Source organism: Anabrus simplex, chromosome 9, assembly GCF_040414725.1.
Source record: "Anabrus simplex isolate iqAnaSimp1 chromosome 9, ASM4041472v1, whole genome shotgun sequence".
NCBI lineage: Eukaryota > Metazoa > Arthropoda > Insecta > Orthoptera > Tettigoniidae > Anabrus > Anabrus simplex.
Window position 1 is genome coordinate 7119690 of NC_090273.1, and position 21726 is coordinate 7141415.

Consider the following 21726-nt stretch of genomic DNA (forward strand, 5'->3'; position numbering starts at 1 on the left):
TACTGTCTCTATCACTTTGGCATAGACATTCTCAGCCGGTTCTTCTTTCACCCCGCGTATGAGTAGACAGTTCCGTCTACTGTATTGTTCGGCTTCGTCAGCCCTGGCTTCGTGCTGGTCAAGACGCTGTTGGACAACTAGAAACTCCTCCTTTACACAAGAAATTTCCGCCGAGATGTACTGGCGAAAGTCTTTGAACTCGGAACAGAGGGAAGACAGATTTTCATCGGCGCGGTCGTTAGTGTTGGCAGCCCTGCTGGCACTGGCTAATGTCAACTGTTCCAAGCGAGCTTGGAACTCATCCATCCGTTTAACAAACTTTATTTCAAAGTCCGACACACGCTTATTTACACTTTTTACGGACATGTTTTTGCTAGAACTAGACGTCAGTTGTCTGGTGTAATTACTGACACACACTCACCGGACCTGTCTGCTAATAATCTTGCTAATTCAGGCTGGTAACACAGAGCTCTCCTACACAACACACACAGCACGCGCCATTTTACTGGGGCATTGGGTTGTAGTAAGGATGTAAAGGAGAGTGCATATAAGTCTCTGGTAAGACCCCAACTAGAGTATGGTTCCATTGTATGGGACCCTCACCAGGATTACCTGATTCAAGAACTGGAAAAAATCCAAAGAAAAGCAGCTTGATTTGTTCTGGGTGATTTCCGACAAAAGAGTAGCGTTACAAAAATGTTGCAATATTTGAGTTGGGAAGAATTGAGAGAAAGAAGAAGAGCTGCTCGACTAAGTGGTATGTTAATTTTAAGATTATTAAAATTTTATTAGTCAACCTATTTCAATACAAATGATATTTTCAAAGTTAGGACTTACATCCTATTAAACTAAGGTCTAAAGGGACATGTTTCGCCCTTTAAAAGGGCATCATCAGCCTTTTTACACTCATGCTAAAGAAAAAAATCAGGATCCTGATTGTCGATATAAGAAAAAAATAAAAATGAGAATAAAAATTAGAATGAATATTATACAATATGTGCAATCATGAGTTCTTAAATGACAATTGACAATATTAAAATATCATTTAAAATGTTTGCGAAGAAATGGGAGTTGGTACGATAATTACATCAACAATCTTAAAATGATCTTATAAAACTGAACAAACTAGGCCCTTAACCTAATAAATAATAAGAAAGTCTAAGGCTAAAGTTGCCGTATCAAGGTTTATAACATGTAAGTGGTATGTTCCGAGCTGTCAGCGTAGAGATGGCATGGAATGACATTAGTAGACGATTAAGTTTGAATGGCGTTTATAAAAGTAGGAAAGATCACAATATGAAGATAAAGTTGGAATTCAAGAGGACAAACTGGGGCAAATATTCATTTATAGGAAGGGGAGTTAGGGATTGGAATAACTTACCAAGGGAGATGTTCAATAAATTTCCAATTTCTTTGAAATCATTTAGGAAAAGGCTAGGAAAGCAACAGATAGGGAATCTGCCACCTGGGCGACTGCCTTAAATGCAGATCAGTATTGATTGATTGATTGATTGATTGATTGACGCCTTGTGCAGCCGCCCCTAACCTGGAGAACAGACGCTGCATAATGGATTCCAGTGGCATTACCTACACTGTGGGGACCATTCACCTGAAGCCGTTGGCCCCATTAGGGAGTCCCAACACTCACCATTGGCAGTTTTAAAGCTGGGTGCCAGACCAGCAAACCCTCCTCCTTTCTTATTCCGGACTTGGGACAGGACAATGGCGGAACATGTTATTTTATATGTATCTCTTACTATATATAAAAATGGATGTATGTGTATGTGTAAATGACACATCTCCTCCTAAACCACTGGAGTAATTTAATCAAATTTTGAACACTTATTATTTGTTATCTGGAGACGAGCACTGTGGGGGTAAGCCACCTGTATCCCCCTTAGGGGTGGGGAGTCCGGGGCATAGGTATAAAAGTAATCGAAAATAGTTTTGACATCCATAGTTTTCGGGGTCACTGAGGTAAATAGTGACACTCCGAATTTTTTATAAGTCCTAGTTCAGCCCCCTTTGTTATGGGTGAGGGGGGAGTGAGTTATAAAAATAATCGAAAATAGTGTCGAATCCACAATTTTTGGGCCCGCTGAGATGAATAGTCACACTCCGAATTTGTTAAAGTCAAAGTTCAGCCCTCTTTGGTGTGGGGGCTAGGGGTGTGTGTGTGAGAGAGATATACAAATAATTGAAAATAGTGCCAAATCCATAGTTTTCAAGGTCACTGAGGTAAATAGTGACATACTGAATTTTTTAAAAGTCCAAGTTCAGTCCTCTTTATTGGGGGGGGGGGGGGCAGGGGGGAGTGAGTTATAAAAATAATTGAAAATAGTGTTGAATGCATCGTTTTCGGGATCGCTGAGATGAATAGTGACACTCTGGAATTTTTTAAAGTCCAAGTTCATCCTCCCTTTGGATGGTGGCGAGGGGGGAAGTGAGATGCAAAAACAATCGAAAATAGTGTCGAATCCATAGTTTTCTGGGTCGCTCATGTGAATAGTAACACTCTGAATTTTTATAAGTTCAGCTCCCTTTGCGGTGGGGGTCGAAGGGGGAGTGAGATAATACAAATATTCGAAAAAAGTGTCGAATCCATAGTTTTCAGGGTCACTGAGATGAATAGTGTCACTCCAGAATTTTTTTTAAAAGTCCAAGTTCATCCCCCCTTTGCATTGGGGGCAAGGGGAATGAGATGTAAAAATAATCGAATATAGCATCATATCCATACTTTTCTTGGTCGCTGAGATGAATAGTAACTTTCTGAAATGTTTAAAGTCAAAGTTCTGCCCCTTCTTGCGTGGGAGGCGAGGGGCGAATGAGATATAAAAATAATCGAGAATAGTGTCGAATCCATAGTTTTTGGGGTCTCTGAGATGAACAGTACCACTCCAGATTCTTTCAAGTCCAAGTTCAGCCAGCTTTTTGGCAGGGGTCGAGAGGGGGGGAGTGACGTATAAAAGTTCAGGCCCCTTTGGCATAGGGGGTAAAGAAAAAAAAAAAAAGAAAAAAAAAAAAAGAGATCCAAATGATGGAGTTATGAATGTATGTGTGGATTTTCCAGCATAGCTGTCAATTAAATTTGGTTCAAGTATTACTTACTATCTGTGAAAAATGTTGTTGGGTCAAGACACCCCTGGAACCCCCAAGGGAGAAGGTGAAATATAAATAGAGCTAAAAACGACCAATATTAGTGTCAAATCCAAAGTTTTGAGGACTACTGGACCGATTTATACCAAACTTGGTACACATATGACTTACTATCAGAAGACTAACTGCATGGGAGTAAGACACCGCTGGCATCTTTATTGGTTGGGAGTGAGGGATGAGAAAAAAGAGTAATAAAAAATAGTGTCAAATCCATAGATTTTGGGCTTGCCGAGATGATAGTGACACTCCGGATTTTTAAAGTCCGAGTGGGTGAGTAAAGGTGAAAAGGAATATTTCCAAAATGACCGAGATAATGAACGTATGTGTGTACGTTTCAGCATAGCTCTCTATCAATATTGATATAAATATAACTTACTATCTGGAAAAAAATATTGTATGGGTACTATCTGGAAAAAAATATTGTGGGGGTGAGAGACCCCTAGCCCCCTAGGGTGGGGGGTAAAATTTAAAAATAATCGAAAACGACCGATATTTTAGTCGAGTGCATAGTTTTTGGGGTCGCTGAAATGAATTGTGACACTCTGGATGCTGGTTAAGTCCTACTTCAGCCACAGTTAGATTGGGGGTTGAGAGCGGGTGAAAATGAATGAAAAAATGACCGAGATTATGGATGTATATGAGTATGTTCCAGAATAGCTCTCAATGAAACTTGGTACACATATGACCATCGGGAGAAGAAAAAAACCTGTGGAGATGAAATATCCCAAGCCACGCGAAGTTTGGGAAATGAGAGGGGCTGACATGTAACAATAATGGAAAATAATCTATATTAATGTCGTGCGACTCCTTGGCTGATTGGTCAGCCTAGCGACCTTCGGTTCAGTAAGTCCTGGGTTTGATCCCCGGTTGGGTAGGGGATTTCAATCACTTCCGATTAATTTTTCTGGCTCGGAGACTGGGTGCTTATGTTTGTCCCAACACGTCTTCATATTCAGACAACATAATATACTACCAATCACGACAAGAACATGCAATAGTGATTAATGATTATGTTCCTCCAGGAAAGGCATCCGGTCGTAAAACAGGGCCAAAGCCACGCGTACAACGCAGTTTGTTGCCTCAGACCCACTTGGTGGGAAAAGTGGTAGAAGAACCTATATTAATGTCGAATCCATTGTTTATGTATCGCTGAGATGAATTGTTACGCTCTGGATACCGTTAAAGTTCAGCCTCCATTCAGACTGGGTGCTGAGATGGGCTTAAAAGTAAATAGTCTAAAATAACCGAGATTTGTGTTGATTCCACTGCTTTTGGGGTCGGAAGGATGATTGGTGGCAGTCCCGGTGTCAGTTGAAATCGTGTACATCGTATCTACAGTGCGACGGGTAAATATATCACTTATATTTTTGACAGGGTCAAATACTTTCCAGACAATTCGAGCTTCCATAACGATAAAGTTCTACTTGAAAATTAAATAAACTAAAACTTGAAATCAAACACATTTCTATAAATCTAAAACTACATAATAGACCATAAAATATCAATCACCATTTCAAAAAGGAATTCTATACAAATTTACTCCACACATAACTAACTGGTAATAAAAATATTAATGGTAAACATTCAAAAAATATCCGGGCAACGCCGGGTACTACAGCTAGTATATATAACTTAGGTAATGAAGCTTATATTCCCAGGCTCAGATTGTAAATTTCATTTTCAGGTACAAATGTTGTAAGAATGACAAAAGGTAGCACATTTCAATGTTGATTATTAAGATGATGAAGGTAGAATATGAACAATGATCAGCAAGATGAACTTTACAGACATTACAAAGTCCATTATTTTGAACCTTAATATAATAATAATTTCACTTCTCTTCCAATATTTTCTCCCTATGTTAATAAATACTAGTGGTTAAGATTAACTTGAGCCTTATTTATGACTTGTTATTATAGTAATAAGATCTGTTAGATGTGTTAGAATCGGGCTGAGTGGCTCAGACGGTTAAGGCGCTGGCCTTCTAACCCCAACTTGGCAGGTTCGATCCTGGCTCAGTCCGGTGGTATTTGAAGGTGCTCAAACACGACAGCCCCGTGTTGGTAGATTTACTGGCACGTAAAAGAACTCCTGCGGGACTAAATTCCGGCACCTCGGCGTCTCCGAAGATCTTAAAAATGTAGTTAGTGGGACGTAAAACAAATAACATTATTATTATTAGATGTGTTAGAGTTAAGATAATAAATTAAGAGGTAATCAGCATTAATGTTTCGAATGGAGACGTCCATTGGGTTGACCGGCAAGTAATATTACTCCACAAATCTATGTCTTCTTCGGATCCAATGTAAAAAAAAAAATCACTTAACCGACAACCCTGAGAAGCTGGACAGGATTTACTTTTATGCTCACCATCCTGGACGCAGGAAGGGCGTAATACCAAAGAAGAAATAAAAGAAAAAACATTTGGGTTAGGGATTGGGTAGGAAGAAGAGATACAAAAGGAATCCATCAAAAAATCTGTAGAGATAACTTGAATGAATGAATGAATGAATGAATGAATGAATGAATACACTTCTCTCCCAGTCACTGATGATCGACTGCGGAGAGCGTGTTAGGTTATTGTAATATAAAACATTACATGTAGTTAGATGTGAACGTACAACAAACAAACAAGGAAACAAAAACAAGAAACAAAAAAACAAATATATTCCACTTCGTTAAAAATTAGGTAATGTTAGTTCATGTTGCATACTCCATACATATTCTACGAGTAAAAGATAGCCCGACCTAACTGATGATTTAAAAGAACACGGATGAAAAGTTTTCAGGGCAATTTCTAGGTAAAAATAGCTGGGGCTTGGTATAGGAGGATAGGTTCTATCTACAATGAGTGAAGATTTCTTTTAAAAGTTAATTTATTCAAACTTATTGGCAAGTTGAAATTTATATCACCTTGGTGCAGTGAATCACCATCTCCTGAATCACCTTCCTGAATGGTTCTCTAGGCAAACTCGTATTCCCAGGACCTCTTGTCACCATGGAATTGGACTTGTACTCCCAAGTCCGTTCACCAGCATGGAGTCGAATCCGTACATCGAACCTGAAGGTGGCGATCTCGATGTGGGGGGTTTAACTTTATATGTCCACAGTCGTACTTTAACATCGATGTGGGCACACAACACGAAGTTTGAAGTATGCCAAAACTTCACTTGACACTTGCAGATAGAAAATGTTGAATGTCACTTTAAAAGTTGAAATGCGGGTAGGATTGATTTAAGAAATAAAAGAATAGAACTCGTTCATGGATATTTGCCACTGAAAATGATGAAACTAAATATCGTTCACTTGTAGTGCACTAAGAGCCTTCGTGGCACGCCGGCCTCTCACTGCTGGGTTCCGTGGTTCAAATCCCGGTCACTGCATGTTAGATTTGTGCTGGACAAAGCGGAGGTGGGACAGGTTTTTCTCCGGGTACTCCGGTTTTCCCTGTCATACATAATTCCAGCAATACTCTCCAGTATCATTTCATTTCATCTGTCATTCATGAATCATTGCCCCAGAGGAGTGTGACAGGCTTCGGCAGCCGGCACAATTCTTGTCCTCGCTGTTAGATGGGGCTTCATTGATTCATTCATTCCATTCTTGACCCAGTCGAATGACTGGAAACAGACAGTAGATTTTCATTTTCATATAGATTATCTATCTCAATTAATCTTGGAGGTCTGCTGGGAGCTGATTAATTGCAAATTCGGTCTCTGCTATTGTGGAGATGATATTGTTTTCATTAGAAATATTCCAGTTGTGTTTAGGTCCTTTGCTTAAAATATTGGCTTTAGTATCATTTTTGTTATTCTAGTAATTTTATATTTCATTTTCCAAGGCTAAAGAAGGTCCAATAAAGCCTAAACATGTACCTTTAATGAGTTTTTACTTAAGGGATCTGGGAAATATGAAAAATTTATATTTTTGGTTTTATATTAAAACAAAGGAGAGTTTCCCATTTAATTTGAGATATAAATCTGTAGTGCAGTAAAATAATTTTTGAAATGAACATTGCAGCTGGTGATTGGACATGGTGCAGCATATGTATGACAGATATAATTTTAAATTTGTCGCTTCTGCAAGAATCACAGTGTACATGCAAGCACGACATAAACAGTCAAGACTGCCCCACACCGAGGAGACGGAGTGTGTGCCCGTTTCAATCACAACAGTCTACCTGCAGCAATGCGTTAAGCATGGAGGTGGGGTGTACCATGCTTTGTTTATACTGGGACACCATTTCTGTGGTCGCGTGTACATGCCTGTTCATACAGATACATGTGTGGAGTGTGGTGACTAACCTGTTTGATTTGCGAGAGAAGAATATAGCAGTTCATTTGTTTGTTTACATGTTTGACTTGGTCCTGTCTTCTGAGATATCACATCAATATGAGAAGAAATACTGGTAAATTGTTTAAAAAACGTAAAAACGTTGGAAAAACGAAGTCTAGATTAATTCCTAGTGCTGAAACGCTCACTTTTTCACGTGAAACCACGAGAGGGACAATCAGTGGAGATCACAGGACAAACAGTTTCTTCTTTGGCAAAGAAACCAGGTGATCTTGATAAGACATACAAAACTGAACTAGGAAAGTGTGACAACATGAATTATCAAACTCTTATCAGAAGTGTTGAAACAAATAGTTTTGTGCAAACAATGTTTTAGGTTTGGAATGACTTGGCCATACGGAGCAAGAATGCACTAGAATGTAATGCTGTTCTTTAAACTCTAATTCCCAAGAGTTAACTTTTTTCAAATTCAGTGCACTTTTTCTCTGAAACAACTGAAGGTAGAAACACCCTCTCATAAACAGCATGACTGTGGACGCTTTAGTGTGGGCTTTTTTCCATATGTTGATTTACAGAAGAAATTATATGTTAAAAAGTGCACAGCATTTATACAAAAAGTTGAGAGTTTCAAAAAAAAAAAATTTCAGAAAATAATAAAGAAACTCAGAAACCATTGTGTTAAAGTCTGCGTAGATATCTAGTTTAAAATGTGTAAAAATATGACACTTCTAAGAGTTAGTAAATTCGTAAAAAGGTGCACAAAAGTTCTTAAATTTAACATTGCTAAGATAAGTGGGTCCGGCTCCCTTTATCATTTGAGTAGCCCATTTGCAAAACCAGCTATGTGCATAAAATTATGAAAATGAGATAATTGTATCCCATGTTGCTTCATAATACTGGCTTCTAATTTAGCTATGTTTCAGATTCCAAAACAAGCTATACTACGTTTAAATTTGAGATAAAAAATGGCAAACAGTAGCAAAGCCTGCTACATGCATGGCATGTACGGATGCAAACCCTGCTAAATTCACAGGTAGAGTTGGGTCTAGTGATGGGACTATCGAATGAAAACTACCGAATTATTCGATAGTTGTCAACTACCGTTACAACCGATTGTTTCCATTTGCATTCGGTTTTTCATTCGGATCGCAAATTCCAATTGTTTCCGCTAGTTAGCGCTGAAATCGCCACCTCTTTCGTCACGGAGTGGTCAGTCATTTATTATAAAAATGGCTGCGGTAGTTTTCAACATATAAGTGTACGCGCCAATTCACTCCGCTTCTGTGTATTTCAAGACGGTAATCAACCAAATCTCTAATGAAAATAAAATGCAATTACCAGTATATAGGCGTACTTATACGAGGGTTTGTGAGTAAATTAATGAGCACTTATTTTGAGCAACACTGATAGCGCAACGGGTAAATCAACGAGTTGCAAACAGTGGAGATGCAGGTTCGAATCTTCCTCTTGGCGACTGTTTTTAACATAGGAATATTGTTTTATCAAGGAGAATTATTACCGTTTTATATTTCGTTAGTGAGTTATGCAGCCGTTTAAAGGAATTATTTATTCCGTACAACTGGTAACCAGTTCATTCCTCATTATGACCGGCGCGCATGCGTCATTAGCAATCTTTTGGTGCTAAACAAGTCATCCAACACGGCTTTATGCCAACTTTCAAGGTATCGTAATCTGTTTACCCTCTAGGGTCGGTTTTCCCCTCGGACTCAGCGAACGAACCCACCTCTACCGCTTCAAGGGCAGTGTCCTGGAGCTTCAGACTCTGGGTCGGGGGATACAACTGGGGAGGATGACCAGTACCTCGCCCAGGCGACCTCACCTGCTATGCTGAACAGGGGCTTTGTGGTAGGATGGGAAGATTGGAAGGGATAGACAAGGAAGTGGGAAGGAAGCGGCCGTGGCCTTAACTTGGGTACCATCCCGGCATTTTCCTGGAGGAGAAGTGGTAAACCACGGAAAACCACTTCGAGGATGGCTGAGGTGGGAATCGAACCCACCTCTACTCAGTTGACCTCCCGAGGCTGAGTGGACCCCGTTCCAGCCCTCGTACCACTCTTCAAATTTCGTGGCAGAGCCGGGAATCGAACCCGGGCCTCCGGGAGTGGCAGCTAATCACACTAACCAGTACACCACACAGGCGGACAACTTTCAAAGTACAAGCTCAAATTTATCATTCCATAGGCAGTCTATTGCCAAATGCTCATCAAGATCCTGAATTTTTGCAGATTTACTTTGTTGGTGAAGATGAAAGAGAAGCACTAATCTGACTCAAAGTTATATAATGATAAATGCAATTTTAATATTGTGCACTTTATCAATAGATAATCATGTTATAGTTTATATAAATACTTCCCATATACGAACCATGAACCTCTAATGATTGAACATTAACCTTACATGAATGGAATTATTTTAAAATTATTATATCCACTATATTTGTTCCTAGGAAAATATGTTGTCTTTTCATTTAGTTTAGTTTGCTGTATTCATATTACTTTAATATGTGGTGTCGTTACAATAAGGACATAACCTTCGTCTGAAATTACCTAGCATTTGTTATGAACAGACGATCTTACATTCATTAACTTGTGGTTAGGGACACAAAAATGCATTTTATATAAAATGAAGCATAATGACCACAATTACTTTAATCGGGACATTTTATCTTATTTTATAGAACAACGTATTTCAGTTTCCAATTACTTCACTCGAACATTGTGTAATGTTGGTTACTAGTCGTAGTGTTTATATTTCCGCTTATATTAACAAAACAAACATCTATACAAATCGGTAGTATAATACAACAATCCACTTTTCGGTAGTTACTAGCAAATGACTTATTACTAGTTACTAGTACCGTACTACCGCAGTACAAAACGTATAGGCTATTACTACCGATTTTAAACCGACTGAAAACTATCGAATGTTTTCATTCGATAGTCAAGCCTCACAATCGGTAGTCTACCGATAGTTTAAAACATTCGATATTCCCATCACTAGTTGGGTCGTCATGAACTAACTAGTTCATTTGAACGACTCTTTTATTTGAACTAGTACGAGTTCGTTCAAATAATTTGAACGGGTCGTTCACGCAAGCATGCAGCATGTTAGAGGACGAAGACCTAAGCAATCACCATCTATTGTAAAATGTACGTACTAGCTGGCGCCTCGTTCATTGAACGAAGTGGTGCGAGAGCTGATTCCACGAAGACAGCACAAATGAACTACCTCGTTCATTTGAACGACAAAATAAGCTTGCACATAAATAGCCAATGGCGTGCCGTGTTAATGATCACATGACAGCATCCTCTCACACTTCTCAACTGACGGCGGCGCTGTGCAATGTAGAGATGGGGAATCTGATTCATTCAAAAGAACCGATTCATCTGAAACGATTCACCAGAATGATTCGTTCATTCGATTACCACGTGACGGAGAGCCGAAAGCGAAACCATGGACTCGGATGAACCATTCCGTTAATAACTGCTACTGCTTTACAAGTTTACAAGTTACGAGAAGAGAAATGTTCAAGGTAACTGGTAGCATTTTAACAAGAGCAATATCCTTTTTTAGAGGTTACAGTCAAAAAAATGCTACACAGCTGTCCGACTAATCCTTTCCAAACTTAAGTAGCTACCATTCTAAATACGACAATCGAATTTGAAATTTATAGTAGATATGAACATTTTTGTGGCCATGTTCCACACTATTAGTTCACAGTAGTTCATGAGAACGAGAACGGGAACCTTGAAGCAAACTTAACCTAACATTTCGCAATGAGCTGGAAGTTGAGTGTATATTACAGTTCCGTGAAGTGTGTGACTTGAAACGACGTGATAATTTCTTATTTAAAAAAATAAAATATTTTTACCTGTAAGGTTAGGTTAGGAGTATTTGACTTGTCAACCGGACTTTTAGTTCAGGTTAAGTAAAAAATAACAGAGTCGTTCTTCACAAGTTGTAATTGATTCAAAAATGGTGGATACCCGATTTGGCGATATGAATCAGAACGAACGAGGAACTAAGGAACGAGTTGCGGCTGTCATCTCTCGATTCAGCTTTCGATTCACAAACGAGCCGATTCATTTCGTTCACTGATTCATGATTCAATCGTTCAGTGCAATGATTCGTTCATTATGAATCACTTGTTCAAAATCTCCCCATCTCTAGTGCATTGGGTACTTGTTTTCTGTTCGTGCTAGGAGCTCCGAAAGACAACAATCAAATTCCAAGTTGACAAAATGTTGTACCGGTACTTGCCTGCTAACTATAAATTAGCTCGTATTTGTTCGAGTCCGGTTTTATGCAAAATACGGTCCACAATACACACAACGGGGTGATAATATCGCTGGTTTACCTCTTAAAACATTACGAAAAAAATAAAAACGTGTTTATAGTCTGGCATTTACGTACTGTAAGCGTTCTATAATACACGACAGTTGTGGGAGTTATACACGGGCGCGGTAAATAAAGACTTTGTCTACACACAAAACAATCAATGTCAACAACATGAGGCACAACGAAATCACACGCACTAGGAGTGGAGTAGCAAAATCATGTTATTGCGTGGTAACCGACAGGAGACTACGGTATTGTATTCAGTACGCATAAGTCATCTTAAGTTGAGTGTATTGGCGTAGAAGAATAATCAACTAAAGTAACATATGTTAAAATTGTTCATACCACATAGAAAACGCTCATAAATTTCAAAGTGCCCAAATACGACAGCCTCTTGTCAGAAGATTTACTGGCACACAAAAGAACTCCTGCGGGATAGAATTTCGGCACCTCGACCTCCATGGAAACCATAACAATAAATGGGGGCCGTAAAACAGTTCAGATATTACTGTTCATAATAAAATAGCTGCTCAACCATTTTTCCTTTTCCTGTGAGACGATTCTTATTCTCGGTTACTATCTGTCCTGCCCCATGTTAATGATGTCTAAAATTAGATGAATGTAGTAGTGGTTAAAATTAGGTGGTGATCGACAGAATACTATAGAAGTTCATAATTTAAGTCATTACTCTCCTTATTACAATGAAAATATTAAGGGAATTCGATTTTACACACCAATAGAGCATATCAAAAGTTAACGGGCTTCTGATAAAACACCTGCATACATCCTACCGTCAGTGGGTAGGGCTTGACACATCCCACTCTGATGAGTGCAGTCTCAAGCATAAAGAAAAACACTGGTTTTATAGAGTAAATAATTGCATAGACTTATATCTAAGGAAAAAACATTGGTTTTATAGAGTAAATAATTGTATAGACTTATATCTCCTGTAATATTAGTTAGTTATTCAGGAACATTCCTTATTAACAGGACGTTTCCACAGGATTCGTCTTCCCCAGCTCTTTAACAGCTAAAAAGGACAATTATCATCTTAGAGAAATGTTTTCCCGTAGATAAAACAGGTAAATCGCTTCTTCTCTCTCAAACAGCTTAGAGAAATGTTTTCCCGTGAATAAAACAGGTAAATCGCTCATAAGGTGCTCACAATAAACGAAGAGCCGCGTGAGCTCTTTCCTCTACCTCGTTCATTTGAATGACTTTGTTCATTGAACGAGGTGCCGCGAGAGATGTTTCCATGCAGACAGCACAAATGAACTACAAATAAGCTTGCACAAGAATGGCCAATGGCGTGTCGTGTTAATGGTCACGTGACAGCACATCACTCACACTTCTCAAATGGGGGAGAGGGAGTTATACAAAATTAGAAGGCTTATATGTCTCTCGTCTGTTAGATACCATTTCTTTACTTAGGCAGACGGGCGGAAGCATTGTGTAGCTGTTTTCTGTTCGTGCTCATAATAAACTAACTCGTTCATTTGAACGAAGTGCCGCGAGGGCTGTTTCTAGGCCTATTTCACGCTATGAACTACCTCTTTATTTGAACTAGTTCATTTGAACGACTCAAGGCTATGAACGGTATCTAATGAACTAGTTCGAGCAAATGAACTAACTGGACCCATCCCTATTCACAGGCCAGTGTTTGTGTTTACACATCGCCCTCTACTATGACTGCGCTAATACGCCTTCTCATTCGCCTGGTCACACATGTAAACAAGTGAACACTGCGTAGTTACCAGTTCAGGCGCTTGGAGCGCTGAGAAGCTGGCATTAGTCTGCTTGTTGAGACACGCTCGGTGATCATTGCTAAGAGTACTGGTGTAATTTGAGCCTGTATTTGCCTTATTTGGTTATTTCTTTGGTCGTGAACCATTTTAATGTTTATGTACATAATATTGTTTACTGTTGTGTGCCTTAATGTAAGATGAAAAGCAGATTGGAAAGTGGGATTTCGTCTCATGAATTTCCTCTCAACGAGCAACGTCATAAATGGCTAAATGTTATTTCAAGAAAGGATTCTTGCCGAATTTCAATTCAAGATAATCGAAACAATATGTTTGCCACGCCGAATAAATCCACACTTTTACGCTACGTAGGAGATATAAACTGCGAGACTGGAATGGTAACATGCTTAGTAAAGGAGTGTCTCTTAGCAGAAGGTCAGTGCCTAAATGGAGCAGAGAGATTGTGATTGTTGGTAGTCCATCGAGCAGCAGATGTTATATGACAAGAAACTCGACACCTTCTTTCAACTGGTTTCCGTGGTTTCCCATTTTCACACCAGGCAAATGCTGGGGCTGTACCTTAATTAAGGCCACGGCCACTTCCTTCCAACTCCTAGGCCTTTTCTATCCCATAGTTGCCATAAGACCTATCTGTGTCGGTGCGACATAAAGCCTCTAGCAAAAAAAAAAGCCTTCTTTCAACAGAAAGACGCTTCATGCCACATTGAGCGAATAAAAACTACTCAAGATGACCGTCATCCAAGCGAAAGTAGAAATCGAATTACAGTAGTTAATAACCTTTTCTGTTTTATAATTTCTGCTGTGACAACAAAATAAAGGTTACAGCAGCATTTTTCTTCTTTAAGAGGCTTTTAGGAACAGAGCTGCGTACCGGTACTTTAACACTCAAAACAATAAAGGAGTCGAAGCTTGTGGTTTTTTTGTGTTGCGCATTGTGAGTGACAATCATAAGACTAATGTTAGCATGATAAAAAGAATGTCTTCTTCAAAATACATTAAACTGATGATCTGCCATCCTGTTGACAGTGAAATGCCTCTTCTTGTTTTCGACAAATGGCACATTCTGAAAAGTAAAAAAAATTCTTTACTCGAAAAATCTATGTTTGATGGTTCCCAGGATATAAATGGTTATTTTATCAAGAAACTGTATCAGGTGCAATCAAATGAAACTGTGAAACCGGTTCATTTACATGCAAAAACATCAAGCCGTCTAAGTTTAAGAAAATGAATGTGCTCCGCGCGAAAGATATTTTTATGACTGAAGTATTAACAGCCCTATAATATTTAAAAGACGATTCGTATACAGATATGCATGATTTTTTAATGCAGGTACCACTGTCAAATACAAGTTATCGATAAAAGAATTGATTCGACATACGTGTCAGTAGCACAAATGTAGCAACATTGCAGCCGGACAAGATGCTTGATTCTTTTGAGAAGACCAGCAGACCAACAGTGCTAATGGACTTGATTTACTCGTATAAAAGAGATTAAAACAGCAGACTGCAGTACGCATCTGATTTTCCACTGTGGATTTTGAAAGTTATTCATGATTTTGCATTGAAAGCACAACCATTTGTGCATAAAAATCCTGTTGCGTCTATGAGTGACTATTTAGTGCCTGTGTTGCGTGAATTTCCTCACTTTTCCTGAAATCGGATATTCATAGTTGAGTGAAGTTATTTGCGAGTGTGCTATTCCTGTATTCTTAAATAACATAGCCACATCAATAACAGAGATCTTTGAAAGATTTAAACGCGAGAACGGGAAACACTTAAACAGAATAGTGTGTGAATATATTTATTTTATACAGTATTTACTACCTACCGTTAACATTATTTTGTACAGTTTTTCCGCTGCGGAAGGGTACGTTCTTCACTGAATTTCTTTATTAAGGTGTAAGGTGCGATTCAAATATGTTTATTGAGTGATTGGCTTTATATTTGAACAGAAATATACAAAACACTTAACGTGTGCTGTTATGAACAATCGTGTTTCAATGCCAGCGAAGCAGCGCTCGGTGGTAGAAATGGGAACTAGGCCCATATCGCTCATATTGCTGTATTGGGAAGGCGAATTAGTGCAGTCATAGTAGAGGGCGATGGTTTACAAAACCTGCTATATATCTATTAACTAACATGGCTGTCCGAGTAGAGTTGCAAAGCTTGCTACTTTTCTTTCCATAAGAACAGTATTGCACTTTGTCAAAGAAAATAATGATAAAATGCTTATTTCTATTGTAGATACAGTAATTAAGTGAGCTGTACTGCATAGTGTAGAGATTCAGCTGTGAAAATCTGCTTGCAGTTGTTTCCCTTGCTTCCCGATTTCCCTGAGTTCATTGTTGTGGATGCATCCTACAAGCTGATGTAATCGTAGCACGTCTAGGAGAAGATGCTCTTGCTGAGGATTGGAAAGCATATTTAGATAACATTCTCTAAAACCATGGATAATGGCATTTCCAATTTCAGGAAGCAAAGAGATTAACAGTCACAAGTGTAACCGTTATCGAGACAATTACGCCTACACATACTAATAACAAATAGAATAATAATAATAATGATGATGTTGATGCGAAAATAATAATAAATATTGACATAAAATGTGAATAAAGAAATAGTAAAATGATGCAGTGGCGGTGAATACACATCAGAGCATGGAAATGTGACGGATAACTTTCAATACGCAAAATTAAATCATATACAAGGGAACACTTACAGGCCTAAAAATGACAACTAAGAAAGGAGAGTGGAAGGTACAGGAACCCTATGAGGTCCATGGGAAGGTATGGCGTTATGGGGGAGAAAAGGTTTACGATCATTACCTCGAAACTCATCATATTAACATAATCAAAACCAATATTACAAGAAACAAGGTCATGGCATAGCAACTGATCCTTAATTCACAAATGAAGAGTGCTTAAAAGACTTTAACAAAATACAGATCCACGACATGGAATCAAGACCTACTTAAGTGACATAGAGAAAAACTTGATTTAACATAGAAAGGTGATGCTACATTACAATGTATAGTTTAAAGAGAAACCAGGTGAAAGAACTGAAATTACGGCAAGGGGAATCTAGGGCAAACCCACACACATTAAAACAAAACTTTAAAAATTATATTAAGCGAGAAAATACCGAAATGCAAAAGGAGTTAAATTAAATCAAACGAAAACAGAAATGGCTATGGAAATGGCACTTACCAAATAAAACAGGAGTTCCCGAGGGAAGCCTTCGAGCGCACGCTCTCGCTTAGGGCGGTCGGATGTAAATGACGCCGATCGCACTCATCATTTTTCCGAAGCCGGCAGAAGACCGGAAATGGCGCGATCACAATTAACAATTTCCACTAGATTTTTGTTTCGTTTGCCAATACAATTGCATGGCCATATATGGTCATTTCCTGGCCTACTGACGCGAGAGAAATTACATCAGCTTTTTTAACAGCGGTAACCACGCGTGCGGTATAGGATGCTTCAAAATAAAGCACCTTACAAAATTTTACGTATCTGTGTCGGTGCGACGTAAAGCAACTAGCAAAAAAAAAAAAAAATATATATATATATATTTTTACGTCAGATTACATTTGTGACATACAGAATTACATAAAATTTATATACAAAAAGAATCACTTCATAACACTTTTGCATCTTGCAATGTTCATACTGTTCAATATATCTTGATGTTTCCTTATTTAAAATAAAATTACAAACATGTTCCAATTACATAAAAAATATTCCAGCAGAGTCCAGAGTTCTAATTTCTTCATTTCTCACAATACAAAATATTACAAACAAAAATGAAATCCTTCAGACACGTTAAATAAAAAAGTTTAAAATTATATTTCCCATAGTTGTAGTTCTCCGTCCCACCACATATTACAACAAGAAACAAAAGTAATAAATCTCTCCTAGTTGAAAGAGAACCCTTCTACAATTCTGACATTGGTGAAGCAAAAAGTTTTGCGGGAAAGAGAAGAATTTTAAGATTGCTCACATCTCTGATATCCGAAGGGGTGTTGTGAAATCGGCTAAGATCAAGGATATTAAGAGAGTTCTTGTTCTTCACTTTGGGAAAGCATGAGGCAGTAATCTAGATTTGGAATTCTACGTCGATGTTTTGCAGAACAGGACCCTGATACTCAAAGTTTGAATGAAGATGCAGATGATGATCATGGTGATGACACTTTGGACTTTGAACTAATGGAAGCTGAAGAAACAGACATAGCCTAAACCCTTTATTCAGTTGTACCTTGGTAGTATATCAACACACACAGAACTATTCTAAACTGTGTATGTCCTTTACTCAGTATGTTCTTCCATCACGTGTGTATGCACTGTAATGTGCTACTGCCATAACCTCTCCATCGACGTTCTACGAGTTTCTGCAAACTTCGTCGCATGTACATCTCCACATACTCTACAATTTTATGTTTCTACAGGACTATATGCTATTATTATTATCTGCACTGGTTATCAATACTTCTTCCTATCATCGGAATTACCTTACTTTTTGCTCACCTGTCGTTACCCTCCGACATTTCTCGACACACTGACTGCTGTCTTTCTGTCTGCCTCGCACCTACTACGTCATCTGCCACGTCACATGATCTTTCTCGAATGAACTGGTCTTCTCTTCCGGGCGTGTATATATTGGACTGCTTGGCCCGTCTTGGGGAGACTGGCATCATCTTCTGTAAATATAGAGAGAGAGAGAGAGAGAGAGAGAGAGAGTGAGAGTGAGTGAGTGAGTGAGTGTGTGTGTGTGTGTGTGTGTGTGTGTGTGTGTGTGTGTGTGTGTGTGTGTGTGTGTGTGTGTGTGTGTGTGTGTGTGTGTGTGTGTGTGTGTGTGTGTGTGTGTGTGTGTGTGTGTGTGTGTGTGTGTGTGTGTGTGTGTGTGTGTGTGTGTGTGTGTGTGTGTGTGTGTGTGTGTGTGTGTGTGTGTGTGTGTGTGTGTGTGTGTGTGTGTGTGTGTGTGTGTGTGTGTGTGTGTGTGTGTGTGTGTGTGTGTGTGTGTGTGTGTGTGTGTGTGTGTGTGTGTGTGTGTGTGTGTGTGTGGCTACGGACCTCGCACGGCTTGTCGTGTGCTGCGCTATTTTCTTCCCTACCAGCTGATGGAGTTATTCTGAAAGGACTTTGGTGAGCTAAACATATCATTTACTGAACTTGTTTTGGAAACTTTAAACTTGGCCTGTTCGGTATTTTGAGTGATGGCATGCTATGAAAACTTTCAAGACCTTGGTTCGAGTCTAACTCCTTGCCACCTTCAAACTGATTAAGATTAATTGATTTTTAGTGCCGAATACTTGGTGATGTGGACTGAGCCTAAACATCGTCAAACAGAACTTTCTCAACCTTAGATGATTCTGGAAAAACATCTATTGGCAGATCAAACATTCTCCAGCATTACGCAGTCAGAGTTTCCTTTCTTTTCATCCTCACTTATCCTTATTGTACTGATCCTCCTTTTTACCCTACCCTTTTCTCTTTTATTAGGTGTATATGCTTTTTATATTAGGGCACCCTGGAGGCGTATTCGGTTTTTTTAGTGTGGCCAAATATTTCTTGATCTTCATGGTAAAAGTGTACTTGTTCCGTCCAAATTTGATTAGATAATAATTTTAATATTGTCATTTGAGGCGATTGTGTGTGCGACACCTCTCTTTAAAAATAAAAAAATAAAAAAAAAAAAAATAATAATAATAATAATTATTGAGAAAACTGGTTTTGTGATCTAGTTCCATTATATGGTTGAGACTCACGCTGACACAGTGTTCTATGTAACTATTTTTGTAATTTTGTCAAAACTTATCTGTGGGTTAGTCCCCTTTCGAAAACTTTTCCTCTAAATGGGGACCCGAGCTATTTTGCCTTTGTAAATCAATGTCTGGGATTTTGGATTTTTGCTCGGACTATATCTTCTTGGTTAACAAGGTGTATATTGTGATAAACTTTTTTCATCAATTTTATTGACAAAAAAAAAAAAAAAGAGTTGTTCTTTCAAAGGAAATATATCATCTGTATAACTTTGGAAAAACTGTTAAAGCACGGACCTTGCATGGCAATTCCTTTTTAATCTCATATATATATATTGGTCAATTTAATTCTGTAGGGTTTAGCTTAATTATCCCTTTGCTACTATTCCTAAAATGTCCAGGGTGTATTTGAGGATCTATTTTCTCCAAAAATGTTAGTGTCCTGTATTCTCGTTAAAGCTGCTGTTCCAATACACTTGGTCATCTAAAAATTTTTTTGAAAGGTGGTGTTCTTTTTTGATGTTTGGTACCTACCATGGTAAACCTCTCCTACTATCCCCCCCCCGCGTACTGCTTCCGCTCACTCTGCTCCTTTCTTGTTTGATGTGACCGACTCCTCGGTGCAGTGTTGCCTATGCACAGACATCGTTTGGTAGTTTTTTCTTACAACCGGGATGGAAAGATTAGTTTTGGAGAAAGCTCTCAAGATATCTTAACTATATTGCACAATACGTCACAGCACGTACTCACTACTCAATTCCATGCACCAAAAGTGTGTGATTAAATTCCACCAGTTCAATAATTGTAGCTGATTTTGCAAACTAAGGCCCAATTAAATATGGCTGCCACTGGAGTTGCAAAACCTGATATATGCAAATGAAATATATTAATAACTTATTTTCTACTCATTACATATTTTAGAACTTTGGTACACATACTACAATCACATATACCTATAGTTCATAAAAACAGTCAGCCCTCTACCACATTTCTGTTTAGTTTTATTACTTTTTCCTGACTTCTCACAAATTGCTTATCATGCACATAGCTGGTTTTGCAGATGGACTACTCATTTAATGTACTGACCAAGGTCGACTAATTATATATTTTCTTTAGTGTGTGGCATCTCATGATGACTGCAATTATTTCTAGAACATCTAACTGTTTGTCCAGTTGTGTGGCTAACTGGTTAGCATGTGGATCTTTAGTTCAAGAGGTCCTGGGTTTGCTTACTGGCCATGTCGGATATTTTAACCTTTGTCCGTTAATTCCTCTGGGTGGGTCTTCAACATTATAGGGCCTTATCCTCATCCTCACAGACCTGTTCTATAGGGCATATGCTATTATTATTAGTTCGACAGAACGAAAATGATAAGTGTAAAGTTGTATGCTGTTTCTTTTAGGAACATTGTGTCAACTGTCAATCTTGGTTGCAAGCTCGATTTGAAGAAGATAGCTCTACATGCGCGTAATGCCGAGTACAATCCTAAGCGGTTTGCTGCAGTCATCATGAGGATACGGGAGCCTCGGACAACGGCTCTCATTTTCAGTTCCGGAAAAATGGTTTGCACTGGAGCAAAGAGCGAAGAGGACTCGCGTCTTGCTGCTAGAAAGTATGCTCGGATTATACAGAAATTAGGTTTTGCGGTGAGTGTTATCTATATCACAATAAGGTTTTTGTAATCCCAGTGTTTGCGTAATGAAGCGTTAAAAAAGAAAAAAAGTTGTGTGTTAGTGGTATAGACCCCGACATCTCTTCATTTATATAACTCAACATGTGCCTGTATTTAGATTCCCCAGACTCTTAAAACTAATGCAAGAAAAATCCTGAAAAGGAGATGTTTCATTAATAGCAGGTATGTCCTAGTATTTCTTAATCGTGCATTAGTTTTGACAGTCTGGGGAACTTAAAAGCCAAATCTGAAAAGAAAAGGCTTTAATTTTAACAAAAAAAAATTATTTATGGCCCGGAAACAGTTTCTTGGTTTACGCTGCCTAAACCTTTAAAGATGTCCACAAAGTATTTGCATAAGAATTGTACAGCAGAAAATGTTCTACAGAGAAGGCTGCGGGACTACACACCTCTCCTTAAAAGGTCACCCACAATAACAGTGTTTATATTTGTTTACGCAAGGAACCCTGCATTCGGTTCAGTGAAGTTATTTCCGAAGCTCGGCTTAAAGATAACCTCCAACTATATGTATAACAATTATTTAGTAAAAAATTGTACGAAAAAGTTTGCGGGACTACATGTGTATTAAGAAGCCCTCAACTAAATAGCTATATTTTTCCACATCTGGGAACCAGATTAGTTTGTGCATTTCTGGTTTAAAATAATGATGGGGTTGAATCATTATTATTTCCAGCCAAGGTTTATTCAAATCCGTTTCACTGCAGT

At 38.5% G+C, this 21726-nt stretch overlaps 1 protein-coding gene across 1 annotated transcript in view; it reads left to right on the forward strand.

The window, feature by feature from the left end:
* Positions 1–21726, forward strand: part of Tbp (TATA binding protein) — a 98435-nt gene that overhangs the window by 36081 nt on the left and 40628 nt on the right. The window contains exon 3 of the mRNA XM_067153937.2: positions 20732–20975. Coding sequence (XP_067010038.1) covers positions 20732–20975 — 244 coding nt within the window. The remainder of the gene's footprint in view (positions 1–20731; positions 20976–21726) is intronic.